Source organism: Apteryx mantelli, chromosome 19, assembly GCF_036417845.1.
Source record: "Apteryx mantelli isolate bAptMan1 chromosome 19, bAptMan1.hap1, whole genome shotgun sequence".
NCBI classification, from domain to species: Eukaryota; Metazoa; Chordata; class Aves; order Apterygiformes; family Apterygidae; genus Apteryx; species Apteryx mantelli.
The window spans coordinates 13,606,306-13,632,717 of NC_089996.1; the positions used below are offsets into that span (position 1 = coordinate 13,606,306).

The 26,412-nt window shown below is 38.3% G+C and overlaps 1 protein-coding gene and 1 long non-coding RNA gene across 3 annotated transcripts in view; one reads left to right on the top strand and one right to left on the bottom strand.

Annotated features, from left to right (window-relative positions):
* The window catches only part of LOC106493133 (uncharacterized), a 39,381-nt gene extending 16,120 nt beyond the window's left edge, over positions 1-23,261 (top strand). The window contains exons 3-4 of one of the 2 annotated variants that reach the window (XR_010886057.1): positions 15,611-15,716; positions 22,908-23,261. This is a non-coding gene — a long non-coding RNA (uncharacterized lncRNA). Of the gene's footprint in view, positions 1-15,610; positions 15,788-22,907 lie in introns of those variants that run through there. The other variant, XR_001294107.2, reaches the window with a different exon arrangement.
* PITPNC1 (phosphatidylinositol transfer protein cytoplasmic 1) overlaps positions 1-26,412 on the bottom strand; it is a 93,638-nt gene that overhangs the window by 25,551 nt on the left and 41,675 nt on the right. The window contains exons 3-5 of the mRNA XM_013953100.2: positions 21,286-21,374; positions 20,824-20,831; positions 8,799-8,870 (exon numbers count right to left, since the gene is read on the bottom strand). Coding sequence (XP_013808554.1) covers positions 8,799-8,870; positions 20,824-20,831; positions 21,286-21,374 — 169 coding nt within the window. The remainder of the gene's footprint in view (positions 1-8,798; positions 8,871-20,823; positions 20,832-21,285; positions 21,375-26,412) is intronic.

Consider the following 26,412-nt stretch of genomic DNA (forward strand, 5'->3'; position numbering starts at 1 on the left):
CCTCTAGCAGGTTGTGTCATCTGGTCCATTTTATGTCTCTGTCTCAGCTACTCAGAACTTGATCTATGGAGTTCTGTCTAGTGTCTACGTCTTCCTATGTACTGCTCCAACCCCACTCACCCCCCAAAACCATTGATTTGCTTTTGAGATTTAGTTGGGCAAGGATTACAGGAATTGACCAATTTCAACCTGTTCATTGGCTCAAACTATTTATGTGGACACACAGCTGTGGGCATAACTGGAAGGAATTCTTTTATGCAAAAAAGACATTGAATTATTCCCTGAGAGAAGTAAATTTGGCTCACTGAATGGCATGGGAATATTGCTGTCTGCCATGGTGCGGAACTCAAAAAGGCAGTTACATATTTATAAGCAGCCCAACTCCCTGCTCCTTTTTATCTCCGTGTCACGATTCCTCTATTATTCCACCTCTTATAAAATATATCTCATTTAAATTTGTACTTTCTGAACAGATAAATGTGTTTATACATAATTATTTCAAAGTATCTGTGCTTCTAAGACAATAATACTCCATCAATAATATTTACTGTGATTAGCTTTTTAAGGTTGCATCTATTTCCAGTGCTAAATTTACTACATAATTTCTGTAGTTCATTTAGAAAATCTCACTTTTTGGGACATACTGTTTTTTAGATATTTTCAGCAAAAACAGAGCCCTCTGCACCAAAGGAATTTTAGGCTAACCTCTCCACTTGTTTGCTGGTATTTTTGAGACATATTAGAAAACGAATGCTTCACAAATTATACAGAAGACAAACATGTACTCAGTACCATCATACAGAAACAATCCAAAAAAGAAATTATCCCTAAAAGTAACCCTGCCTTTGGTTTCAGCATATTTTGCAGTGATGCCTAAAAGGTCCTTTAGGCAACTTGCAGGATGACATTCTATCATGTTCACTGAGGCTAAGCTAAAGCACAGCTGAATCCATCTCAGCTGACATCAGTGTTTCATGGTACAACTTCCCTAAATAGTGAATTTACATTTAATTTACATGTACTGTATTGAAGTTTGTTATAACCTAGTTTCATGTTTCTAAGATAGGGAATAAGATAGGAAATAAATACCCTAAAAAGAGCAAAACTAGAAACAGCTTTTCTTCTTAGCTTGCAATACCTATAATTTACTTTCTTTTAGTCAAATGTTTCCTACTATGGCAACCAACACTTCAGAAATACACGTTAAGGGTAAAGCATGATGAATGATCCTCTCCTAGTCACTAGTATAGGATGATCCTCGTCCTTTCTAGGACTGCAGAATTAGAACTCACTGTCAAGAAAGGATTTTGTAACTTTAAATAATGGTACTGCAGTTTACAGAGGTGACATATCAAACAATATTTGCTATTAGCTAGCTGTTTTCAGCATGCTCAAACTATTAATGTGCCAAATGATACGGAGGTTAATTTATAAGCATCAGTGATATAGAACACAGAGCTACCTCTTGTTTTCATTTGGCAAATGGTCATCTTGAGACAATCATTTTCAACAACACTTTTATCTTTGAAAGACAAGGAAGAAGTTATATTATATGCTTCTCTTGTCACACAGAATTATTCCTGTAGCTGTGACGAGTTTATCAGCAGTACTGTGACATACACTTATAAAAACTTGGCCTATTGATACCCATACTTTGTCATCTTGAAACATAATTCTATCTCAACATCCTTGCTCCACACCTTACTATTCTTAAGAGTATTCTTGCTAATAGATATTATATCTCTTTTTAACAAAAAGGAAGACTATTTTATGTTAAGATATTGCATGTTATTCTTCAATAATAAAGAGCCAGCCATTAGGTTTTCAAGAGCAGAAGTTTATGCTACAATGAGCAAAGCGTTTTAAGTTTTATATACAGTGAATTTCCATTAGGACAACTGTTGAATTATTTTTATAAGCTGTGCTTTTTTTACTTTCCCCAGACACCATCAAGTGGTAAAATTCACTGCCCAAATATCAGGAAAAAATAATTCTGTTATTAAAAAGCTATTGTACAATTACTCTATTTTGAAGGCATAGTTCTGCTTACAATACGGCTGATGGTACATGTTTTCTCTGATGTAGCCGTAAGGAAGCTTCTAGTGGCTTTTCAAATCAAAAAAAGCAGAAGACAGAAGTAAAGAAAGATGGAGAGAGGATTTCCAACCATCTAACTGAAAATAATGTAAATTTAGCACTTTATTTCTTATGATGAAAAAGTTGGGGAATGTGGACTTTTGCTAGTTATGAACTGGTCCGATGCATTAGAGTTAAGTTATTTATACTTTCTTCCATTCTTTGTTTGTACGGGGATATCTCATTATCAGGACAAAACTGTCTTACAGGAATGTGGAGGTAAGTAAAGAACAACAAAAGCCATGGCCTACACAATATAAAATGCATGGCCTAGGACTGTCAGAAAAAGTAGGAATAATACATAATTAGAAATTACACTGTAGTTTTTATTTGTAAAGATAAAGACAAGATTTTGGGTGCAGTCTGAGAAGGAGAACTTCTCTACTTCCACATAGGCATCTCAGGAAAAAAGATGTGCAATTTAGATTCACGGATGAAAAAAATGTCCCAAACCAGTGTTTTAAAAATCAAGCCCTATCCTCACCTAGAATCTGTCTGTTTTAGCTAAAACTCTTAAGAAACCTGACCCGACCTTCACGTGAAAAGGTTGCTAGAGATCTAGCAATTACATCTAGAAAGATATTTTGACATGGCTGAGCTGTTTTTTAAAAAAGCATGACTTTAATAATGGGCTGTTTTTGAGAAAAGATGCCAGGTGATATCAGGACTCCAATATATTGATTATATTCATCATCACAGTGGATGATAAACAACAAGGAATGAAGGTGAAGAATGAGAGATTAGCAGTTGATTTCAGTCACAACTACAATATTACGTTAAAAACATTCATTCAAACTTCACTGAAGTTTTAAAGTGGTAACACAGCCTAATCTGTATCCTAATTTTTTGAGTACAAAATTTAGAACAAACTTTAGTCTGGAGAAGACATTTTTGCTATTAGCTTGATAGGTAACACCTGCTTTATCAGGACAATCCTTTTGAAGAGGTTGAAACTGGAAAACTAGTCAAAAGAATTTATGTGGATCATCTGTACTTCGTCTTTCTCAAAGGAAATTTTGTTTTATTATGCAGTATATTCTGTATTCCTGATGGCAGGTCCTAAACTCTTGTGGCACCTTCTGTTGTCTTGACCTGCTCAATACCAATATTAAATAAGTGTGATACTTATAATAAAAATGGGAAGAGAAATGAGTTTATTTGATTTTTAAATTCTCCCTCTGGACTGTTTGGAGTCACTAATCCTCTACCTCACATTCTGATTCCTTGAGGATCTTCCCATTAACTGAATTCTAAAACAGATACATGGATGGGACATCTGTCAGAGTTAAGAGCCTGAATAAATCTAAGTCATCTTTTGGAGAGCTCCTTATGCATAAGTATTGTTCCTGTGTGAGGCAATGACCTGCCTGAAGTTCCCCATGGCCTTACACAAAAAATTTCTCAAGTCTCCTTAGGAGCACTGGAGAAATGTCCAAAGCTTTGCTACCTCCATTTTGGAACGTTTGGAAGGTTTGACTGCAGCACCTGCCTCACGCACCACCTAGGTATTGCCAGAGAAACTTAGGTCATGCTTCCACACAGATTAATCCCAGAGCCATGGATAGCCAGACCAGCTGGCAATGCTCTTTGCTGCAGATCAGCCGTGAGCATATGACCACGTTTCTGGTCAGTCAGCCCCAGGACACCCCACAGCACTGACTCCAGCACTGTGCATTATGCAGGCTGCAAGAGGACAGATAGTACCAAATCCAGAGGACAGTGTATTAGAGCAAATTTACCCCTACAAAACTTTGAGCAATATCAACTGGCAGAGTGAGTCCGTATTAGCACCCGGGCTTGCTTCATGTGCCATGCGCTTTTGATTTGCTACGAGATACCCTAACCCTGGATTTATAGTCCAGGAGAAACACATCCTTGGCAACTCCACCAAGGTCAAACAGCAAGAGCAGTAAGTTTGCCAGGACTGTAACTGGCCAGTCCTGCTGTATTACAAAAGGCAAGGTAGATAGCTCCTCAGCTACCTATTTTTCTGGAACGTAGAAGAAAGGGAGAAAACAGCATATTTATATATAATGAGAATCCTACCAAATTTTATTCTTTTCCAAGGCACTGAAATACCACAATGATTTGTCTTTGGTGTAAATTAAGCAAAAAAATCTTAAATAAAACCTGAAGAAAATTAACTGTGTACAGTCAAAGGCTCATAAATCTAGTCACAGCAGTAGTATTTATACCTATTTTGCAGTACATGACCCAGGTATATTATCGTCATTTCAATAGCTCTCTGTCTCGGGCACTTCTGAAGTGTAAATGAGAGGATCATCAGGAAGATATTTTTAGAGACCTTATAAGAATCTACTTCTTATTAAGATAAATCACAGACATTGTAGACAGCTGTAGATAGCTTAAAAAAAAAAAGAATCATAAAGCCAAATCTTATAAGACTACTGCCTAAAAATAGAACTAATGTTTTCTTTTTTTCTGTAATCCTACATTAGAGGACATTTAAGGAAAAGACAATTGGGTATGAATAAACGTGGGTTATTTCATTTTTAGGGGACATCATTTTTTAAATGCAAGCTTACTCTCAGTTTATAAATTACATACAAAATACCTTTTATATACAATAATTAACAATTAGCATCAGAAATGCTTTTTTCATATGGCTGTCAGTAGTAATGTCATTGCACTGCCCTGGGAGCAATCGCTTCTGAGAGTCAACATGACATCTCGAATAAAAAATCTACAGTGCAAGCAATAATCTTGCATTGATCACATCACTAACTGCAGCCATGTGGGGGATGTTCTTTAATCAACAGACCCACTGTATTTGGCCCATTCCCCACTAAAATTCAAAATAAACAAATGTTACTCTGTAGAGTATACTGAACTTAATACTAAGAATAGAGATGGGGAAAAATGAGAGCAACAAACCTACTTAGAATAAAATTAGCCTTTCCTGAGATAAATACTGACCAATCACAACACTGATAAAATATCTGCCCAAGTAAAAAAGAGGTTAATAAAGTCTATTTGTAAAAAACGTATTATACTGCCTGTGATTTCTGACCATTAATTAGATAAGCTTAACAAATCTATTTAACTTATGTTATTAATAATTTAATGAAAGGCTACTATTCAAAAGAGAGATTTTGTGTATCCATATTCAAATCCCCTAACTGCTTATTCTTCTTATGGGCCGGAAAGTGCGCACAGAGTGATTAACAGGCACTTGTATAGCTCGTCCGTGTTCACAGAGGGTGTCTTTGCTGTGGGCACCTGTACTCTCCTCTTCCCAGCAGTTCCCGCTGGAACTTTGCCTTATGTAAGCAGCTAAAGCAGCACGTGTTGCATTTAAGTAAAAGATGCAAGAGGGAAGCAATTCTCTCAAATACTCTTGAAACTCTATCAGTACAGATACAGCACAGAACAGATGCCACCTACAAAGCTGTTTATATTTAACAAGCTATTCTAATTTTTAGAAATGCCATTTTTAAATTTAAAATAGAAAGTTTACTTTTTAAAAGACTCTTGAGATGAAATACTGAATGGTCTGACTTATTGGTCAATTGGTTAATGGTGCTGCAAAGCTGCAATGTAGCAGTGACAATATTTGATGTACTAACGTTAATCCAATACTGATTCTGTTTTTCTAAGGGGAGAGTTGCCATGTGAACAGCTAGATGCATCAGCTATGCCGTAGCACTAGAAATCATAGGTGGAGGGGTTTATGGTATGGCACTACATCTATACAAGTTTCACAGGTGTTTTATCTAAATGAAGGATTTTCCTTTTCGTTATTCTTGTACTTTTTGGCAATATTTATATTTGGGCAAATCAAGTGCAAACTCTAACAGATCAGAACAATACTGCTTTAAGCACATTTTGCATAGGTTAAAATGATGCCAAAGTCTAAGACATAGAAAGATCAAGTCCCAAAGCAGATATCTTTCACTAGTTTCTGCTATCAAGACAATTGAGAAGAAAAATCAGGAAGGCATTTGCATCAAGATACATTGTGGTAATTAGGCAGAATCTTACCAGACAATGCAACATGTTAAATGTAATAATAATAATTACATAATAGCCTGCTAAATGACAACAGGAACCTGAAAGCATTTATATTGCTTTCTTCCACTAATCAATGTAATTAGCTTAGTATCCTTATATCTAATTATTGCTTCTTACAATCAATATCTACTTTATTAGATAGCATGGAACTGGAGAATAGATCAGAGTTCAAAGAATTATTTAAAAAGTCTGTACAATCTCAAGGAAAATCTAGAAATAGCTTAGTTAAAATCAGACATGCATTATTATCCTTACAACTGTAGTAATAAGGATCATTCAGTATATTTTGCATTACAACTGCAAAATTTAGAAAAGTATTTTTTGGATTAATTATTTCTTCATCAGCCAAGGCTGATAGTTGCAATGATATAGTATCCCCATGAAAATCTATAAAAATGGATGCTATGTTTCTCTGTTTTTTTCTGACTGGGTAAACATAGTGAAATTTAAACTAAACTTGGCTGAAACAAAGGAAAAACATACTTCACATTTTTAGGTGAGGTTTAAGCCTACCCGTACAGCAATGGACACTGGATTGAATCTTAGTCCTAGTTCTGAGGTGTTTGGTGTAACAGAAGTCCCCCCACAGGCTCCGACGGGCTTTCAGTCAGGTCTCTCCATATCTATTAAGCTTCCAGCATCTCAGTCTGTATGAGCCACATCTGCGTCAGCAGATCAATGTCACAGGATCAATAGCAAAAAATGCAGATCTTCAACTGGTTTGCTGTATTCACGCTGGTGAATAACATAACTCTAAGAATTATAAAATCATTGCAATTAGGGCTGGAATGGAGACCTATAATTCACCGCCTCTTTTTCCTTCTTACCTCAAGGCAGGATCAATTAAATGTTTTAGTCTTGGCAAATATTTGCCTAATCTGTTGCGACTCAGGAGCCTCGATATAAAGATAATACAGCATTACCTTGCTGGGACTCTGATAAAAATTACATTTTAAAGAGCTTGATTTAAGCCGAGTAGATGCCTTGATTTACATCATCTGTGTATTCTGCCCCTGTATGATTTATCTTCAATTCACTGGTTTGGTACTATTCCAGGCTTGATTTGTAATATTTTAGCCACAAAGCTGACACACAGAAAAAAATTGAAAATTCACTGCTTGCTTAAGTAGGTTCAGCTTTCCTTCTGCCAGGCATCAGTACAGAACATGTCTTCTCACTGCTGACATTATAAATGTACCAGAACACTAGTCTGCACCCTCCCGAAACCAAAGGTGTGGGCTTGCTCTGAATTAAAGTGCTGCCAAAAAGCAGAAGTGAACCTTACAAACTGCATAAATTACATAATGCAGGGCTCATGCAGTTGGTAATGTAACACATTCTCCCTCTCACTGACTGATCTGAACCTGGCTTAGGCTAGCAGGGACTGAAAGTTGTTGGCGTCTGGTGGCTAATACATGATCTCTACCTAGTTCCTACTAGGAAAGTGTCTGTATGCCAAAAACATTATTCAGAATTATACCTTGTTCTTTTACATGTAATTATTTTGGCCATAAGCAATGCAACAACTCTCGGCCTTATTAACATGCAGGCCCAGGTTGGTTAGGGCAATGTACCTCTCATCTAGGAAAAGAGAGCACTTCAACCTTAATAAGGCCGCTGGAGGGACATCCCTGGAAACTGAAAGGCTTTGTCTCAGAGCCCCTTAAAATCTGCTTTACTGCCTTCTCCTCTCAAGACTGAGTTTAAACATTCCTTCACTAGGTCTCTGTGTTACAGATCAGTCTTCCAAACATTTTAACCTGTATTTCACACCTGCAAGAAACTTCTTCCCGTAAGTCTGCAACAAATGACTGTGTGAAGCATGCTGAAATGAAACATAGAAACATATTTGTTTATTCATCCAAGGGTTGGATCTTCATCTGTCGGGTTGTATTTAATGGTATTCTTTTCTGGCTAGTTGGATGATTCTGCTGTGCTCCCTGTCAGGGCAACAGAAGTCTGCTTGACCTTGTCCCTTCTGTTCCCGAGGATCTCTTGATCAGCATTTCCTGCAGCAGCAGCCGGCTACTCGCTCCCACCCCCTCTCTCCTGAGAGAGAATTTTGCATAGTTAATGATCCCTTTCGGCTCTAGGCTCTCACCCCAGGAAGAGCTCCGTAACCCTGGGTCAGTGACTGCCGCAGCATCACCTCCCCAGCCCAGCCACTGTTCCGTGAAGTTGTTTACCGAGATCTCCCGTCTCGGGCCATTGTTTAGTTTCCTGTTTGCTCTTCCTAACAACTCCTTCGAATTCAACTCCCTTTACTCAGAGAAAATAATACGAAACAGATAAAATGGAAGACAATTACAAAAAAAACCAATATCTTTTTCATTTTCCATAAACCTTCATCAGTACTAATTGACATATTGGAATTATATTGTGTTTAAAGAGGAAACAAGTAGAGTGTGAGATGCAGAAGAGAAGTCGTGTACACGAATCTTTCATCTCATGGTGCTTTAGGTAACCGCTTTGCAAGCTAACAACTTTCCAGTGAACAGGATACCCAGGTAGGTGCAAAGATACAAGCCTGAGGAGGCCTTTTCCCAGAGTGAAAGCCTTACAACCCCCAAATATAGTTCATGATTAGCTAAAAGGATTAAATTCAATTTTGCAAAAGCCATCATACTTACACTGTCATTGCTTCCTTTGTTGTCCTCATATTTTGTTTCTATATGAATGGAGAATTTAGGCAAAAATGAACACTGCAACAAAACAAAAATATGTTTGACATGATAAAAAAATATGCCTTGCTTCATTAGCTGACATATTCAGTACATCCTGTTTGATATCAGCTCTCTTATTTTTTCAGATTACTTCAAGAAAAATAGTCAAATGTATACAAAACATAAGAGCAAATGTTCCTGTGATTCTGAGAGGATGCAGGGATTCTATCTGAAAATTGAGTACTAAAATGAAGGTACAAAATAAATTAGCATAAGTACTCTAGAACAACTGGATAAAATAGTTTTCCTACTGTGCATAGGAGTAGGTATGTCCTGAACATTTTGTTATAACTTTAGATTACATATATCTCCAGAGCAACTAAATATTCATCATCAAGGATCAGTCTATCCCCATATGAAATAATTCCAAGGACTCTTCACTGGCTGCAGCTGCTGACCAAATAGATGAGAATGCTTTGACATATGAGTTTTTTCTTCCATTTTCAGTGTTAAGTAAATTTTAACATAATTTCCTATGAATGAAATTAATATGAAATATCATCTGGCATGGCAATTCTTTTATACTAAACCTAAATTCACCTCCAGATAGTAATGCAAGAAAATTAAGAAGGTACAAATATTTTTCTATCAAGGATAATATTCCTTTATTTTACACAGGGATAAATTTATTTTTCTGTGGATTGCTTAATTTAGTTGTGTTATTAGACTAGAATTTATAATACTAGGCAACATAATTGGGTAAAATACTTCAAATATATTTTCTTTAGTGTTTCACAGTCTTTCTTTCAAATCAACTTTTCAGTATATTTAGGCAGATAAAGCAGATGTCTAACAACCTCTGAAGGATACTAGTTCAGCATCTTTACTATTAGTCATCAAGTCTTTTCTTGCACAAACTGTCAGTGAAACTGATGGGCCAGTTCCTCGTATAATGCCTCACTAATACCCTATGGCAAAGTGGCTGTGGAAAGACTATGACTATTTCATGTGCTGTACAGAGATTATACAATGAGGACATTCTGATGCCTCAGTGTTCACATTGCTGTTGGTCCAAGTTTGGACTTGACAAAGTTTGGAGATTTCTTCTAAGGGAGGGGCTGGTGACTAAGAATGGAGATGATTTAGAGGGCTGGCTGCAGTACAATAAAATTGAAATGAGAAGAAAGCTCCTTTGAGACTACAGAACATATCAAAAAACTCATTGTTCAATGTTATTTTGATCACAGGACATCTAGTGTTCGTGAACACATCTATAATCAATCCTTGGTGCAAAGAAGAGTGGGACAGCTTTGCCAGAATAGGGTGCTGGTGTCATGGACTTTAGAAAGGAAAGATTTATTTGGGGGAGGAAGAAAGGCTCCTGGGTCAAACTCTCTCCCCATTAACATAGTGAGTACTCTCATGTCAAATGATGCTGTTGGAGACGCACAGGCTTCTCTTCAGATCAGATGCATTTTTTGCCTTTTATTAAAGACTTCTGTGGAGTGGAACATTTATGAGTTTCAATTCAAATCTGAACTGTGACCAGCTCTCAGCTCTGCAACTTGTTCACTGAGTAAATATGTGAGATTCCAACAAAGGATCAGCAGTGTGTCGAGCACAGGATGGGGCAAGTTCAGTTACAGATCTGCTGGTTCCTGTTATCCGTATTTTGTGGGCAATTAAACATTTCCTATGGATACATCTCAGAAAGTGCCAGCTGAACATATACAGTATTTATAAGCAGTCTGTCAGAATTGGGGATCTTGTAACACAAATTCACAAATAAAAAATCCAGATACTCTTCTAACTGAGGTTTCATCACGTATCTCAGTATGCTGCTATATAGCTCATGTCGCTCCTCTTCAGGCTTTTTTAATTTGTGGGAAATTTCCAGGAAAAAAAACCCACACACTTCCTTATTCTTTAGGAATTCAAGACAGCTATATAGTTTCAGTCATGAACCAAAGACAAAGTCAGCAAAAGGGTCTTTCCCCCTCCTCATCTGCGTCACACGTTTAGCATGCGCTGCTAAACTCTGCACGCTCTGCCGTGGCACCGTATTGTGTGCTGATCTGCCGCTAGCTGACGTGCTGCTAACTGATCAGAATTTCAATCCAGTACAAACTATGTCAGCATATGGGAGCAAGCCTTCAGTTGGAAGAAGAGATGAATAAAAGGGGCTGATCCAACTTACTCTTAATTAGAGTAAGAAAAGTTATGAAATGTAGTATTACAGAAGATATGGAATGACTCTGGAGACACAGGGATGCCAGCATGTCCTAAAACAATGTTAGATGTCCCTCAGAGGATTCATATTCAAACAACGTAAAACAACATTCTAGTTATTTCCTGTGTTTGTGGGAGGACACAGAGGGTTGAAAGAGTAAATTACTACTGAAGGTGGATTATAACAAGCAGATTTTAAAAATACATAACCTAACCACAGACATCTAGTACTACATAACTGTTACAGCATTTGGAAAATAACCACATTGGTGCTAGGCTGGTAAAAACAAGGGTTATGGATCTCAAAAATCAGTATATGGCAGCTATGCTTTTTACACAGGTATATAACAGCAGGGATCATAGCCGAGGCACACAGCGCTCCTGCTGACAACAAGCTAGACCTCTGCGTATGGGCATCCAGGGGGAACGCAGCCTTGAGGAAACGCGAGAAGCCTGCCAGCCAGTACGTTCTGTTTTATCAGCAATTACTAGTACTGCTTACTGAGTGCGATACCCCACACCACATTACCGAGGGCTCAATGCTTATATCTGAATAACAGCGTTTAGGAACATTCCCACCAAAAATCGTAGCGATGTATGCTATACTATTAATGATATAGTAACTGCTTAGAACAATTATTAGGAAAACAGTTCACTGGCACTGTCTGCATTTCAAGCTGCATTACAGCTCTAGGGCACGTTTTATTAGTATGTTTTAAATATCTGCCCTCTTGATTCAAGGACTGAGATTTAATTTTCTTTGCTATACAATTAAACAACATCAACCCCCCAAAATAAAATCTAATAATTAATAAAAACAGAAGCAGTGGATGACATAAATGATATATCACTGGGGGAAGGGTCACCAAGACTACAGTGCTTTAGCAGACTGCATCTAGGTCAGAGCTCTGGAAGTCTGCAGCGTTGCAGCTTATACAGTCTGAGTCTAGTGGCTTGTCCAAAACCTCAGTGGCTACGGAAATTGTCCTGTGCTGACCCTACCAGCTGGGGATAGGGCAGCTCTTGTCCCAGCTCTCACTTCAAGGAGTAGCGGGGTCCACCACAGGATGAGGTGCTGCTATCGTGGTCCCCACTGTCAGGCTTGAAAACCCTACTGACAGAAACAACTTCACTCTAGCCTTTTTCATATTTACAGCAAATACACAGCTAACACCCCTAAATGGTTCCTCTTCCCTTGTACTGACACATTTTTCCTTATCAAAACACTTGCTTTTAAATGACAATTTCAGGTACAGCAGAGGATAAAGACACAAAATAAGAAAAACTATCGTGTTGTCGGTCTGAAGCCTGGCTGCAGGTTCAGTACAACAGTAAGTTCTTCCATTTAACGGAGGAGATTTTGAATATAAAGCCAAACGCCAGATTTCACTTTTACCTTGCTCTCAGAAATATCTCCTACTTTCAACTACAGTTTACCAGCAGTGAGTCAGAGGACCATACTTTAGCATGCAGCCATTTTATATATTGTACTTCAGGTTGCATTAGGTTGCCTGTAGCAGTTCAACAAGCCACTGCTTGAATCCAGTTGTTCCTTGTGACCCAGAATCAAAACTCTAATTAAAAAAAAAAAAAAAGAAAAAAAGATCTCCCACTCTAGTGTTTCCAAAAAGAAGCACTAGATTAGTACAGAAGAAGAAGAGTGTTGTTCACCTCAGGCCACATCACGAGAAAGCGGAAAGTCATTTTTTGCACAAAGCTGTCAAGAGGCAACCTCACTATCTAATTAGTATAAAGGTGAGGGCTGTAACAATCTCTTTTGAGATTAGAAATGGTAACATGAATTTACCCCAGACAAAAACTAAAATTCACCAGAAAGTACTGGATATCTCTCAAAACCTCATCTGACTGGCAGCCACAGGTTTAGCAGCGGTGGGGGGTCCTTTGGCTTTCAAGAGCAGGGTCCAAATTTCTGACCGTTTCGCAGAATGTGTCTCATGACTCACCGGTTGCACTCTGACTAATTGGCAGAGGGCTCTGGCAGAACCAGAAAACTGTTTATGCATCATTCAGAAGACTTGGTTATTCATCATGCAAAAAGTACTTTTTTTTTCTTTCTCCTTGAGGAACAGCATATTTACTTAGCCAAGCATTAAAAGTGTTAGGCAACCCTTCGAATCAAAGCTGGGAGTGAACGGTAGGCAATGAACCTTTTAGCAGATTTCTCTTCCAAAGCACCACTCCCTTTTTGCTCTGCCTCCCCCGGGCATGTGTTCTTGCAGCACAAACCTGGCAGCTGATCGATACACCGAGCACGCACGGCAATGCACAGGGCACGCTTTCCAATTTTCCATTTCACTATCTCTACAGTTTGCAAGGTTCTTCTTTGGAAAAAAAAAAATAGTGGCCAAATCAATCTTTAATTTTAAATTAGACTTAAGTTCTACAGAGTATGACAAAATCTTCAGAGTCCTAGTATCTTCAAGGTCCTAGGGTTTCAGTGATAAGGTTTCTTTGTGTAAAACTCTCTAAGGAGGTGTCTTTAATATTGTCACCTCCAGAATCTTTCAGATGTATTGTAAACTCCTTAAAAATTTCTCATCATCCAGTACACCTATGACATTCAAAAGGAGAATATTCTGTATTTTTTTAAAAAAAGCAAAGTTTCTATTTATGGAACCCTTTTTAGAACAACCAGGAGAGGTTTAAAGCTCGAGAGAGAAACCAGTGAAATAACTGGAGTCTGTAATAGTAATTACCAGACGTAAGCACGGGTATTTCCAGATTAAAATAAAATAAAATGAAAGCAGCATACGGAAAACACATACTGCAGTTGGATTTTCAATTCACTACAGATATCCTCTTGAAAAATGAAAGGACTATTTTTAGCATGATGATTGATTAGTGTTACCATAGCGATAAGAAACTCTTACAAGAACAGGTTAGACTCTAAGTAAGCCAAAACACTTGCCAAAGTCTTAAAGAGACAGTGAACACATATGGTGTTTTACAATCAATTTATGGAGTGGACTGTAAAAAACCCCTTTGCACAGTAATTACATCTGAGGTGGCTGAAGGAGTTACTACAGCTGCCAGTAAATACACTGGACAGAGGGTAACCGAAAAAGGTTTCTTCACCTTCTGTAACCTGTTCTATATGAGTGAGTGTTATTTTATCAATACCATTTTAGCTCGTTTCATTTTCCATTTGGTTTCTTTCTGCAGAATATTCAAAGAACTGCTAGAAACGTCATCATTGTAGTTCACTTCTCCATGCTCCTCGTGAATATTAATCCTCAATCCTTGGAAGCTATTTTGGTACTGTAAAAATTAATGCCACCTTTTTTTAAGCAGCAGAGGCATATCCCCCTAAATCTTAACCTTAAAGCTTGGGGAAGCAGACGCTTCATGTAAATGTTCTCTCTGATCTCCTACGACTTTTCAGGCTGACAAATCTTTTATACGGTCACATACATATTCTTTTGGCAACGCGCTTAGAGCTGAATCCCGCAAGGAGGCACCTCTTGGTGTGGTGCAGTCTGAGGCCTCGGTCTAAAGAACATAGGAACAGATACAGTGAAGTGAGACTGGCCAAGCAAAATTTCATTTTTTTTAATATGGTAACTTTTAAATACCACACTATTTGAATTCCAAACTTTTTAGATGCTGTTTCAGGGTAAAAGCACTTCAGGGAGGTTCAGAAACCTGGGAGGGGCAGATGGAGTCTCTGCAGACCTGCGGAGTTAGGAGGGAGCTCCCATCCTCCCCCCACCCCAGGGGCAAGGAGGGAGAGCGGGCAGACAGACACGCTGTCCCCTGGAGGAACAGGGGACATTCATAACTCAGAGGGAGGGGTGGGACGGGAGGAAGGATGTAACAGGGGAGACTGCCAGCGCCGCTGGAACACGGTGTGGTGCAGGAATGGGACAATGCAGAGGCCTGGATGCGGGAGAAAGTCAAAAGCATGCGAACGTACGGACAAACAAGATGACGTCCCTACAGTTTGTATGCTAGAAGATACATGAAGGTACTACAAGAAAATACAAGATAATGTCTCTAGAGTAAATTTCAAATTACATTATTTCCTTCAGCTATTTAGAGTATTTAGATTGTTTCTTTCGCAGAATATTCAAAGTTTTTTGAGAAACAGCCACAGTATTACGGACTCCCTTCCGAATACTCAGGATAGCACTGTGTGTGAACACACAGAGCTGCTGTTTGATACAGACCACTTGCTGCACGAGCTGGCATTAATCAGGATGACAAAGTCTTAATAAAATAGAGGGAAAGGGCTGGGCAGGGTAATGGCAGAACTCGGAATATGTGACTCATGAAAGGGAGGAGAACTTGGAAAGCAAGATAAGCACAGGAAGGTGGCAAAGAGCAGAAAAGTGCTATTGAGAGGAAAGAGTAAAAACTGCAAAAAAAGGCTTTGAAAAAAGCAAGGGAGTTAAACTCAAATAAACAAGTTCAGGAAGAAAACCACTATTTGTATTACATACAATAACTTGAAGATGAAACAGTCAACTAACATGTTGCCTCTAACCACTATGAAGCTCAACACTGTTATCGCTGGTTTTGCCTTCCCTTAGGATCTTCTTCTCTGATGCATGGGAACAGTAACCTGTTTATTGAGGAAGAATGGAAGTGAGAAGCAGCATGCGCGAGTGAAGATGGCAGTCTCATGAATCAATGGAGGTGTTTGGATTGTTTTATAATAAGCCAGTGGTGGAAAAAAGAATTCTCATAAGCAGTTTGATTCTGTAAAGAAAGGGATGATTCAATGGGATTAATTTATTAAATAAGAATATAGGTTTGCTGTTTTCTAAAAATATAGTCTTTATTTCTTACAAACGCTACTGAGGTCCTTTCTTTTCCTAGAATCTCCAAAGCAGCCAATCTGCGTTTACTAGAGTAACATCACCAGTTAGCTTCTGCTGAGCCTCTGCTCTGATAGTTACTTTATATTAGGCTCCAATCCTGGAATGCATTTTTGATGCAGACCCTTCATTTGCTGACTTGGAGAAAAGTTTGTGCACTGAGCTCAAGACTGATGGGTTGCATCCAAATTTCAAGCAGGGGTAATCAGATAAAGAGGACACAGGAAAAAATCCTACAAATTCCTTGCAATATTTATCTGAAACAATTCTTTTTCTTTCTCCTCAAGTCTATCATCTGATGATAAAAATAGCAATCACAAAAACATATAACACTGCCTGTTCTCAAAGTAATCGGAAAACAGTAGGTCAATACTGGAACATTTAGCAACTATCACTCCGGGGCCTCGACACATACCAGATGAAATGTGTGTTTGCCTCAGTCATTTGTTGTAGAAGAATGAGTGTTATTGTGATACATCATCAAAGGAATCATTGTCTCCTGCTTTCTGCTCCTAACTCTTTTTCATAAATGTTCTGAATTTACACCCTATTCCTAACTTAATATGAACCATTGGCAGGTTGAAAGAATTCCCTTCTTCCCTGCAGACAGTACAACATTCTGGTTTCAGTCTGTATCTGGCTTTATATACTCCTAATAGTGGAACTAACAATTGGCCATTGATTATACATAACTATAAGAGGGTAAAAATTGTTTTTAACTGTTTTTAAATTCCAGTCTGAGAACTGAAATATTGCTAAAAACACTGGAACTAGTTAGATCAGACAGCAAAACTATTTGAAATAATCCCTGGCAAACACTTGAACTGCACCTTCAAGCTCAGAACAGTTTGCTTGAATGCTGTTTGTATTTTTCCTAATCTCTTTGTACTCCACCTTGATAGCTAAACTTTGTTAGGCTCATTTTCAGTGTACTTTGATCTTATGAATTTTGGTTTGTACCCTGGTTGAGTCAGCCTATGATCTGATTATTTGTTTGCTTGAGGCTCCTCTCTTGTCCTGAATCTCAGCTGTCACTTGAACAGGTCAAATGGGTATTTGTTCTATGCTGCTTATGGTCTACCAGTATCCCGATGCAGGTCCAGAAACTTAGTTCTGTGTAATCCTTTTTCATTCGGTTTGCAATAGAGACAGGTTTGCTTTCTGGTTAATTATTTCTAATCTAGCTGGACAACCTCAGGAAAGAAAAATAAGAAAGTCTCCTGAGAGTTCACTCATTCTTGTCCACATATATAAAAGACAGCCTAAATATTTTACTCTAAAGATACATATTTGCAAATGCTGCAATAAGCAGACACACAGGTGTTTGTTGATAGCTATGAGGCACCTTTCCTCCATTGCCCTGGCAGAAAAGGTTCCAGCCAGTGACCAGCAAAGGAATTCTTTGTAAAACCCAGCAGCTGGCAGCACCAGGTCCCCAGGAGCACCCCTAGCTTGACAGGAGGCACTCACCCGTACTTAAGTCCCCTAATCACTCCTGCAGCAGAGTCCCTAGGAGTCACTTCTATAGGGCTGCCTTTCACCTGGACCCAAAATACAGCATCCAAAATTTATGAGCTTAACTCAGACCTAATAACAACATTAAATGAGCTTTTAAGTAAAAATCGAACATTTGTTTTAGCAAGTTATCTGGTCAGGTTTCTAATTATAAGATTAAAAACAAAGCAACTCCTGTGCCAAGCTGAAGAGTGAGATTAATAGCTACACTTTCCCATGTACAGTACTCAAGCAATGATGCCCCAGCCACTAAAACAAGGACTTGAACTTTATAGCAGTATCTTATTTTCTAAATGGTTATCCCCAATACTGGACCTCTTCTTTTGGCTTCAGCTCCAAAAGTAGAGTTTTTGTACTTCCTCCTAGCTCAAGGTGTGACATTCAAAGCATTTGTTGGGATATTACCCATGTCTGCTCCTCCTGACAGAAAGTCTTCTGTATTGCAGTTTCAGCAAGGTCCTCCTCCACAGACAGCACAGTACACATTTTAAAATGCTCTCTTGACATTACAATGTTTCATATACTACACACCACAAAAACCATTGCTCATTTGCTTTCTATTTTATTAATGAGCTCATAAGCTCATTTGCTTTCCATTTTATTAATAGTTATCAGGCTTGGTAGTAGACCAAGCAGTCATCTTCTCCTGTTTGCTGTCAAATTTAGGAGTTTGCTGTGTAACAAATACCTTTCCTTAAAGCAGATACCATCAAAACTGAACCCAGATTATGGAGTACTAACATCATAACACTCTAATTTCCATTGCTGTTTTCATGCATCCAAGGCACTCCTAGCTTTTTACACATCCCAGGGAACAGTATTCTGGAAATTATTTGCAATACCTGCTGAGGTTTCTTTCTTAGAGGATCTCACAATATTAGGTCCTTAAGAAGGTCAAATTTATGAAATCTGTAATATTTCATAGGAAAACCAGATTTATTAAATTATTCTGCATCAAATCACTGAATTCTGGTGCTGTGCTTGAATACTGTTTCTCACCAGCCTTCATATTTTACAACCGAAAAACCTTAATACTATCACTGAGCTTCAGTCCATTGTCCACATCCTCTTCCAGATCACTAATATACATTGAAATAACACTGAGCCTTGAAGGTTCTCGCTCTGTATTCAGAGCGGAACTTGAAAGATTAGAAAGGTTTGATTTTTCCTTCCTAGCTGTATGTACTCGACTCTATAAGATTATGCTTTTTTTATCCAATTGTTGGCCTACCTTTAGAATCAGTTTTCCTTGAAATGAGGCTCAGTTTAATTCTTAGGATGTCCCTCAGACCCTCTAGAGCAAATTCACTATCTTTAGAAAAAGTGTTTCCAAGCGATCTTACATATTTTTGGCAGTATCTGTGCTGTTTCGTACTTTCTTTCAGAAATCTCTAATGAATACAGCGAATCAAAATTTAGAGAAATATTCCAGACAAGCGTAGGAATTATTCCCAATGGTATATTTAGCATTTTTGTTCTAGATTCAACAGCTTGAGGCAAAGACACTTTCTGTATTTTCCCCTGAAAATCATTTCATAGCCTAGCAGCTGAATTAAAATATATTTTAGATTTTTATCTGAAATACAATTTCCTTAATTTCATCTGAATATTTCTAGTTGTGTTTCCTTGCACCATGGTGAATAATCAGCCTCCAACTCCCATGGGAATTATATTGTCACTTAGTGACTGTGTTGCCTACCTTCTACGTCTGTAGACCGATTTAATTTTTCTTTACAAGTCTCTTCGACCCTGCAATGGTATTTTTGCTGATGTTCTTGAACATCTTGCTAATTGTATCCCTTCTACAGACCTTCACTGAAATTTGTTCCAGCTCTTGTCTCATCAGGTTAGACACAGACCACCTCATGATTTAAATTTCTGGGTACTGCATTGCTCTTTGGTGTTGACAAGGTCTCAAGTACTGCGTTTCAAATCCAGACACAATTTTCTGCCCACTACCACCCCTTTCAGCATTCTTAACTGTCTCTTTCAGTTAAGTTTCTTTGTTTTGGCTTATCTTTCTCCTAATGTATTCACTTATATACAATCAAGTCTTAGTAATTTACTACAGTTATGCTTCTCCATTTGTCTCCATAACACATTCCTTAGCCAATCTGTATTAAAAACACAACTTAGATTTCACATAGTGTAAGTCTGATCCAAAAGAAATCATATTTAGTTTAGCCTCTGTATGGTGATGTTTTTTAGTTCTCTACAGGTGTTTTTTCTTTTCCTTCAAACCCTGTATGCTGAAAATGCAAACGGTTAATGAAAAAACATCAGAATAGAAAACAAAGTGTAAGTAATGGACACCACTGCGACATAGCACATCACCTTCTCCATCTAAAATTAAACCTGCTATCAAAGGGTAAACCCTTAATGAATGGAAGCTTTGACAGGCCCTACTGAAGATGATATCTCACAATAATAGCTGAGACTCTGTTCCCTCGTTACTACCATCCATGTACTACTGTCCATTATAGGACATAAGGGTTTCCTCTGATAATCAAATGAATTTTACATATGAAATAATGCAGAATATATACTAGATAACTACAGTACATATTGAAAAGCAGGGTGGGGTACTTTGGCTAGTCAAAGCTGGTCATCACATTTTCAACTCTAAGCCTCCAGCTCCGAGATCTGAGCCTTTGAATCGCTTTATTTTGTCTCTTGCACATTTATCACATAAGAATCTTTTTCCTCTCTTTATTCCTTACCGGTTTTAAAAAACTGCACAAACATTTTGATCACTGTAGTATTAACAAAAATGAGTGGATTATGTTTCATCTGTAGACAGAAGTACAATCTAAATCGAGGCTGGAGTTTCTGAAAGGCCCCTTTACCTGGAACGTCCTCCTCACCTCCTCCTCCTCTTCCAAAGGCTGCTGAAAACTTACATGGCCAGTTCATGTAAAACAATTTTTTCTCATGATTCATGCACTATATTTTGCCTTAGCTCTGCTAGAAGGAATAGTTGTTTTTCCTGGGCACCAGGCCCAGATTATATTTAATTTTGTCTACAGATTGTACAGTTTCCCAGATACTATACCAGAGATGAGCATTTTATAAGTTAATAAAACAATAAATAAAACAAAATCTATTCTTACGTCTCCAAGTAATAACTAGAACCTTAAAAGCCTTGCCCCTTTTTATAGAAGTTTCTCTTTGTTACAGCTACTGAGTAAAAAATATATTAAATTATTTTAAAATGCTAAAAAAAAGTAAATAATTTATAGGATTTCCACAGAAACAGTTCAAAGTTAACCTTAAACTTCTTAAACAAATAGATTTAAAGTTCCACTATTGAATACACTATTAGTGTCATTATGAAGGAATCGGTTTGATTCCAGTACTATATTTTACATAATTATTATACTTCTAGAATTAAAAGAGGAAGAAAAACTTACTGTGTATTCTGATTTCCAGTTGTCCATTTGTAAAAAAAGAATGATGAGGGAAAAGAAAAAAAAAAGAAATGTGAAACAAAGCAGTAACAAGCCAGATCCTTACAGTAAACACACAATAATAATCAGAATATTTGTGTCAGATAATCTGCTGATTTACATTTAACTAAAGTCTGTGGGACAATAAAGGGTATAAATCACCACAGAATCTAAGCACCTGATGATTTCTCTGCAAGGAAGAAACTGCATGGAAAAAAGACTCCATTTTTTACCTAGTTGCATTCTTTGTCTATAATCTTTATTTTCTGATAGCAATCAATATGAGAAGGAAAGATATATGCAGCTCAACAGGAGTTGTAAAAATTTCTTAATATCTGTGGCTCAATATTTTACCTGAAGCTTTTGAAGATAAGCTTAACTACCCAGAAAGGAAGAGTCAGTTTTCATTTCTGCTTTATCCCTTACCTGTGATTGTATACGGATAGTAATTCCAAGCCTTCTCTGTAACATAAAATATTTTGGGAACAACTGCTCTAGCCCAGCTAGGTAGTTTGCTGAAAATAAAAAGAAAATATAAAATTAGAACTTGTTTTGACTTATGAGAACTGTAGAAGGAAAGATACTTGCCAAACATGCTCGCGGTTTGACAAGCGTTTCACAGGACACAGCAATACCAAGACTGCACAACAACATCTGTATCTCATGAATATACATTCTGCCGCCGTTTCCTCCACAAGTATATATGAAACCGAGCACGCTTCTTCCCCTCTCAAGGTGATCGATAGGTTGCCAGCGCAGTGACCTCTGATCAGATGCAGACTGCGGTTTCAGTGCCGGTTTCAAGGGTCTGTGGACTCAGACCTCTGGTCGTGGAGGCAGCGGGCAGGTGGAGCGATGCGAGGGGTCCCCGCGTCAGCGCGCTCCTCGCCACACGGAGGCACTCTCTACCAAGAGGTCCTCAGCAAGGACTTGATGCCCGTCCGCTTTTCACTCCGATTCCATTATTTCTCCCTAGGGAATTTCTTCCTTGCTGGCACACAAACTTTTATGTTCAAGTAACCCAAAACCTCAGTTCTTCCCATAATACCAATGCCACATCTTGATTATGAAGCTTTTATATTAAAATTAACACATTTCTCAAAAACACCTCAGTGAGGCTATCGGGTAGTATTAGTCCCATTTTGCTGATGCTAGAAGAGTAAACCACAGAAGCAAAGAGAATTAACGGTCCCGATGTCATAACTCAGAGCGCAGTGCAGTGCTACAACGGCAGTAGATTAAGATTGAAAAGACATGGAGCACAGCACATGGTAAGATCATTAAAGGGTAATTAAAGAACACGTGGAAGGCTGTGAGCATTTTTTTTTTTTTTACCATGAATCTTGGGTCTCTCATTTCCAGAACTCTGGTCACTCATTGGAATCAAAGAAGTGAGAAACATGCATTTTTAAAAGATTGTAAGCTTATGCAAATGCACCATTCGACCCCTTCCTCTGACTTCAGTTACAATCACTTGAGCTGCCAGTAATAAAGATGCAGGACTAGTCGCACAAAAGGAGGCAGAGATTTGGAGACCAGGAATATCACTGAACTTCAGGGACCCCATTAAAATCATGTTAGTCAGGCCAAGTGTAGAGCAGATCACCCAGCCTAAGACAGGATCTTTACTGAACTGAAGTAGATACTTTCAAACTTCACTTTTCCAAGTGTAAATATTTGAAACAGTTCTACTTAGATAACTGCATATGCAGAAAGTAAAATAACTCTCCAAAATTTCTGGGGAAAATAGAGTTTGGATCATTAAGGTTTATTTAACCACGATCTAGCTACGTATAAATATTGCATTTGTCCAGAGGCAAAATGCAGACATTAGCACATTATCAAAAAATTCAAGCTCAAGTGCATTGACTTTTGCTCTTTGATGGCATTGCTCAAAGCTGGATTCTTTCTTTAAATAAAACTTTCTTGTGTACAGTCTCGTAAGCAACATTTTGCATACTCCATATCAGACTTCACTGTATCACATTTTTTGTTTGTCAGTCTTGTGTCTCTTTATGACTCTCTGCTTCTTCCTTTATCCCTGATAGACTTCACGCTCTCTGATGCCTAAATATTAAGTACCCACGGATGCAGACTTTCAACTTCTGAGACCAGTACTCCAGCAAGAGAGAAGAGGCAGTAAGCGATTCTGAACTCTACTACATTGACACTAGAAAATTTTATTAGTAATATCTTTGTTAACATACAACTGCTCATTTTGCAATTATTAGAGTATTTGCCTGTCTACCTGTCCTTGCTGGCACAGCATGTCTCCAAAATAAATAATTTTATGGGCAAAAGACACATTACAATCAGTTCACAGTCATGAATGCATAATTCTTTTGAGGGTCCTTTCGGAGAAAGAATGCTGAAACATATAATATTTTTAGTTTGGCAGCATATGTATCTGTGGATCACATTCTCATTTTGTTTACTTCTTCCTTCCCCAGATGAAGTTCAGTCATTCAGCATGAAAGGAAGTGTTTCTCAGAGGCATTCCGGCTGAACCCACTGGTAAACAAGACCCATTTTAAGAATTAAACTATTATCAGGCAGGAAAAGATAAATGAAAATAATGCACAAATCTTTCCAAGAAACCACCACTGAAATACAAAATTGGCTCTAACTTCCTCAGGACAGTTCAAAACACCAACACCATGAATGTAACAGGAGCAGTTTTTGATGCTTAAAGCCGTGAGACTGCGGACTGTTGCTTGTCCTGAGCAATAACAGAGGCACAAATATAATAAATTTTACTAAACTTATGTAGGCACCGATGACAGTAGCTCATTTATTGTTCATGAGCACGTTTCAAAGCACACAGAACAGCCGCTCACAGTTGTGTGAAGCTGTCCAAACCTGTATGTTGCTGGTCTCTTCACAGTGACACTCCTTCAGCATTTATGGCAGACTGGTGAGAAGGTGTCCTATGGGTGGCTGTAGAAACAAAGCAGACCTCCTGAAAAGTGCGTGGGCACAACTTTAAAGCCCAGCTGCTTGCAGATCATATAAAAATTGCAGCAGAATAAAAATGGGATATTTGGGCCAAGATCAGTTGTGCAAGCAGAGAAGGATGGCTGTTCCTGCCACTTCAGAGCCAAGACTGCCAAGCCAATAAACAGTTTCTTTATCTTTCTATCCCTGAATTTAATCACAAGAAAGTTATTTATTTTAGACCCATGACTGGAAAATAAAAGTAAGGAATAAGGGAAATCAAGGCTTATTAATGCAGGAAAGAAAGATGGAGGGAAAAGCGTACACTCTACCTAATACATGTGCTGCATTTGGTTTGGGGTAGATTCGGCAAAGTCTTGAGGAGCTGCTGGTTCTCCATGAGATCTGCATCATCCAAGCACTCCTTGCCTTATTGAATTTGATGTTGTTCTGGGGTCCTTTCATCTAGACAGCATGCGGTGTTCAATATCACTCGTGGGAAGGGCTGAGGTTACCCAGCTCAATACCGCATCAGGAGAGCTAGACGTAGATCATATTTTCCACTGGTTGCATTTCCCAGAGAGTACTTTTAGTTGGACTTCTGTAGTTCTGCAGCACGAGGGCAATTTACAGCAGGAAGTGCACTAACGCTTCATCTCTGAATTCATTCTGTTTGGCTTGTAGGAACTGGAACATTTTTTAAAAGTTGAGGATTCTGAAAATGTCTATTTAAATAGCAGAGTTTCCTACTGTGACCCCAATGGTCATTGCTGCAGAAACAAGGAGTAATAGGCAGCTGTTTGTATCAGTACGAATGATGCACATCTGCAGATGCATTACACCAGTGGTAACACACAGTGCAGTAGGTACTTGAGATAAGCTCCTATGCAGTCGTCCAGGGGGTGGTTTCATTGGAATAGCATAAACTCAAGGTTTATGCAGGCTCTCGTAACAGACTCTCATGAGAAGGCTCCTAGGAAGGGACTGAGTGCGAGTCAGGCAAAGAGGTGTTGTAAGGAGGTAAGTTTTATCTGTAAAACGTCATTGCACAGATCAATCCTGACTCCTGTGAAATCAGGGGTTACGCTACCAGTCCTAAAACAATGACACCATCCCTCTAACAGCAGAAAAAAAAGCATTATATTCCCTCATTAAAAAAAAAAAAAGTTGTTATAAATACAAACTTAAGTTTCTGCTGAAACATAGCATAATGGACAGATATAAGGGGTTTCTAGTCTCATAAGACAGACCTGAAATAAATTGAAAATCAAAACTTTCCAAAATACTGAAAAAACAATTTTTAACTTTAAATACTTTTGCAATGACCTGAGAGAGAAAAAAACAGTGAGCTGTATGTAGCTCATTTGTATGCAGTTGCAGACAAATTATTACTTCTTATTTAATAACATATTTCTTTGTCATAAACAGGTTATGCTTAGATCTCGTAAGGGTGTGCAGTAAGGAGAAAACACACAGACTGTCCTTAATGATCAGTATAATGACCACACATAATTGTATTTGCTCTCTTAGGACACAGAGGGTGTCAAAGAGTGCAAAGAAACAGAGCTACATATCTCTACACCTAGTTACCGAATAGGACTGGCACAGAAGGAAGGGTGAAATGGAAAATATGTATCTGCTAGGGAGCTAGAGGAGGGTGGGGGCATCAAAGATGAGGAGTTCAGTTTTGTCTGACTGTTCTGCAATCCTTAGTCCCTCTCATTTGTTAATTTTTTTTCAATTTTTCCTGAAAGAACAAATATATTTTTTGCGGACATTACTAATTCATTTGTCACTCACTAAAGGAGAATAAATTAAATCAGTCTTTACAAGAGCTGTCATTTCTACCATTTGAATCTATTTTTTCTTTTCTATTAAGATTCTTCTAAAATGGAGTTCATTTTAAATAAGCAAGCTCTGTAAAACCACACTGTAATATTTTACCTCTTCAATTCAGCTAGCCTAATAACTGTATTTTGACCCTTTATTTCTTATAGCTCGTAAAAGCCTGGTATTTTGCAATTATTTGATTATAAATCAATATTACTTTTAAAATTAAATTTTTATTCTCATTATCAGGCTTTGGATCTAATGAATTTGTTTTTTTTAATAAATGCTTTATGTAGTTATCATCTTGGTTCTGTTCATATTCAGCCAGTGATGGTTGGTAAACCAAAATCACTGTGCTATCACAATTCAAAGATCATATGAAACCAAGCATCACCTATTTTATTAGGTGCTAGGATGATATCGGAGATGCTATCTTCTGCCTTGCTCCGCGCTGCCTTGTTTGGGCCTGTCCTGTACCACAGCTGGTGCTAGTGCCTCGGTGCTGGTGCCTCCCTTCGTTGTAGCTCCTGTCGCTCTCGCGCCTGCGGGAGCGGAGCAGCGGGACGGGGCTGCGCCGTGCACGCAGCCGTGAGCAGCAGAGGAAGGGGGAGGCCGGTCTGGGTCCCGGTGATGTTTGTCTGTTCCCCATCAAAGTCCAGAGCAAAGTGAAGCAAAGCTACGAGCCTATCAGGGCAGCGGGCCCTGGAAGAGGAAAAGATGTGGGAAAGACCTATCCAGGTGTAAGGATTCCCATTCCCCAAGGAAGAAAGGATTTGAGGAGAACGTTTC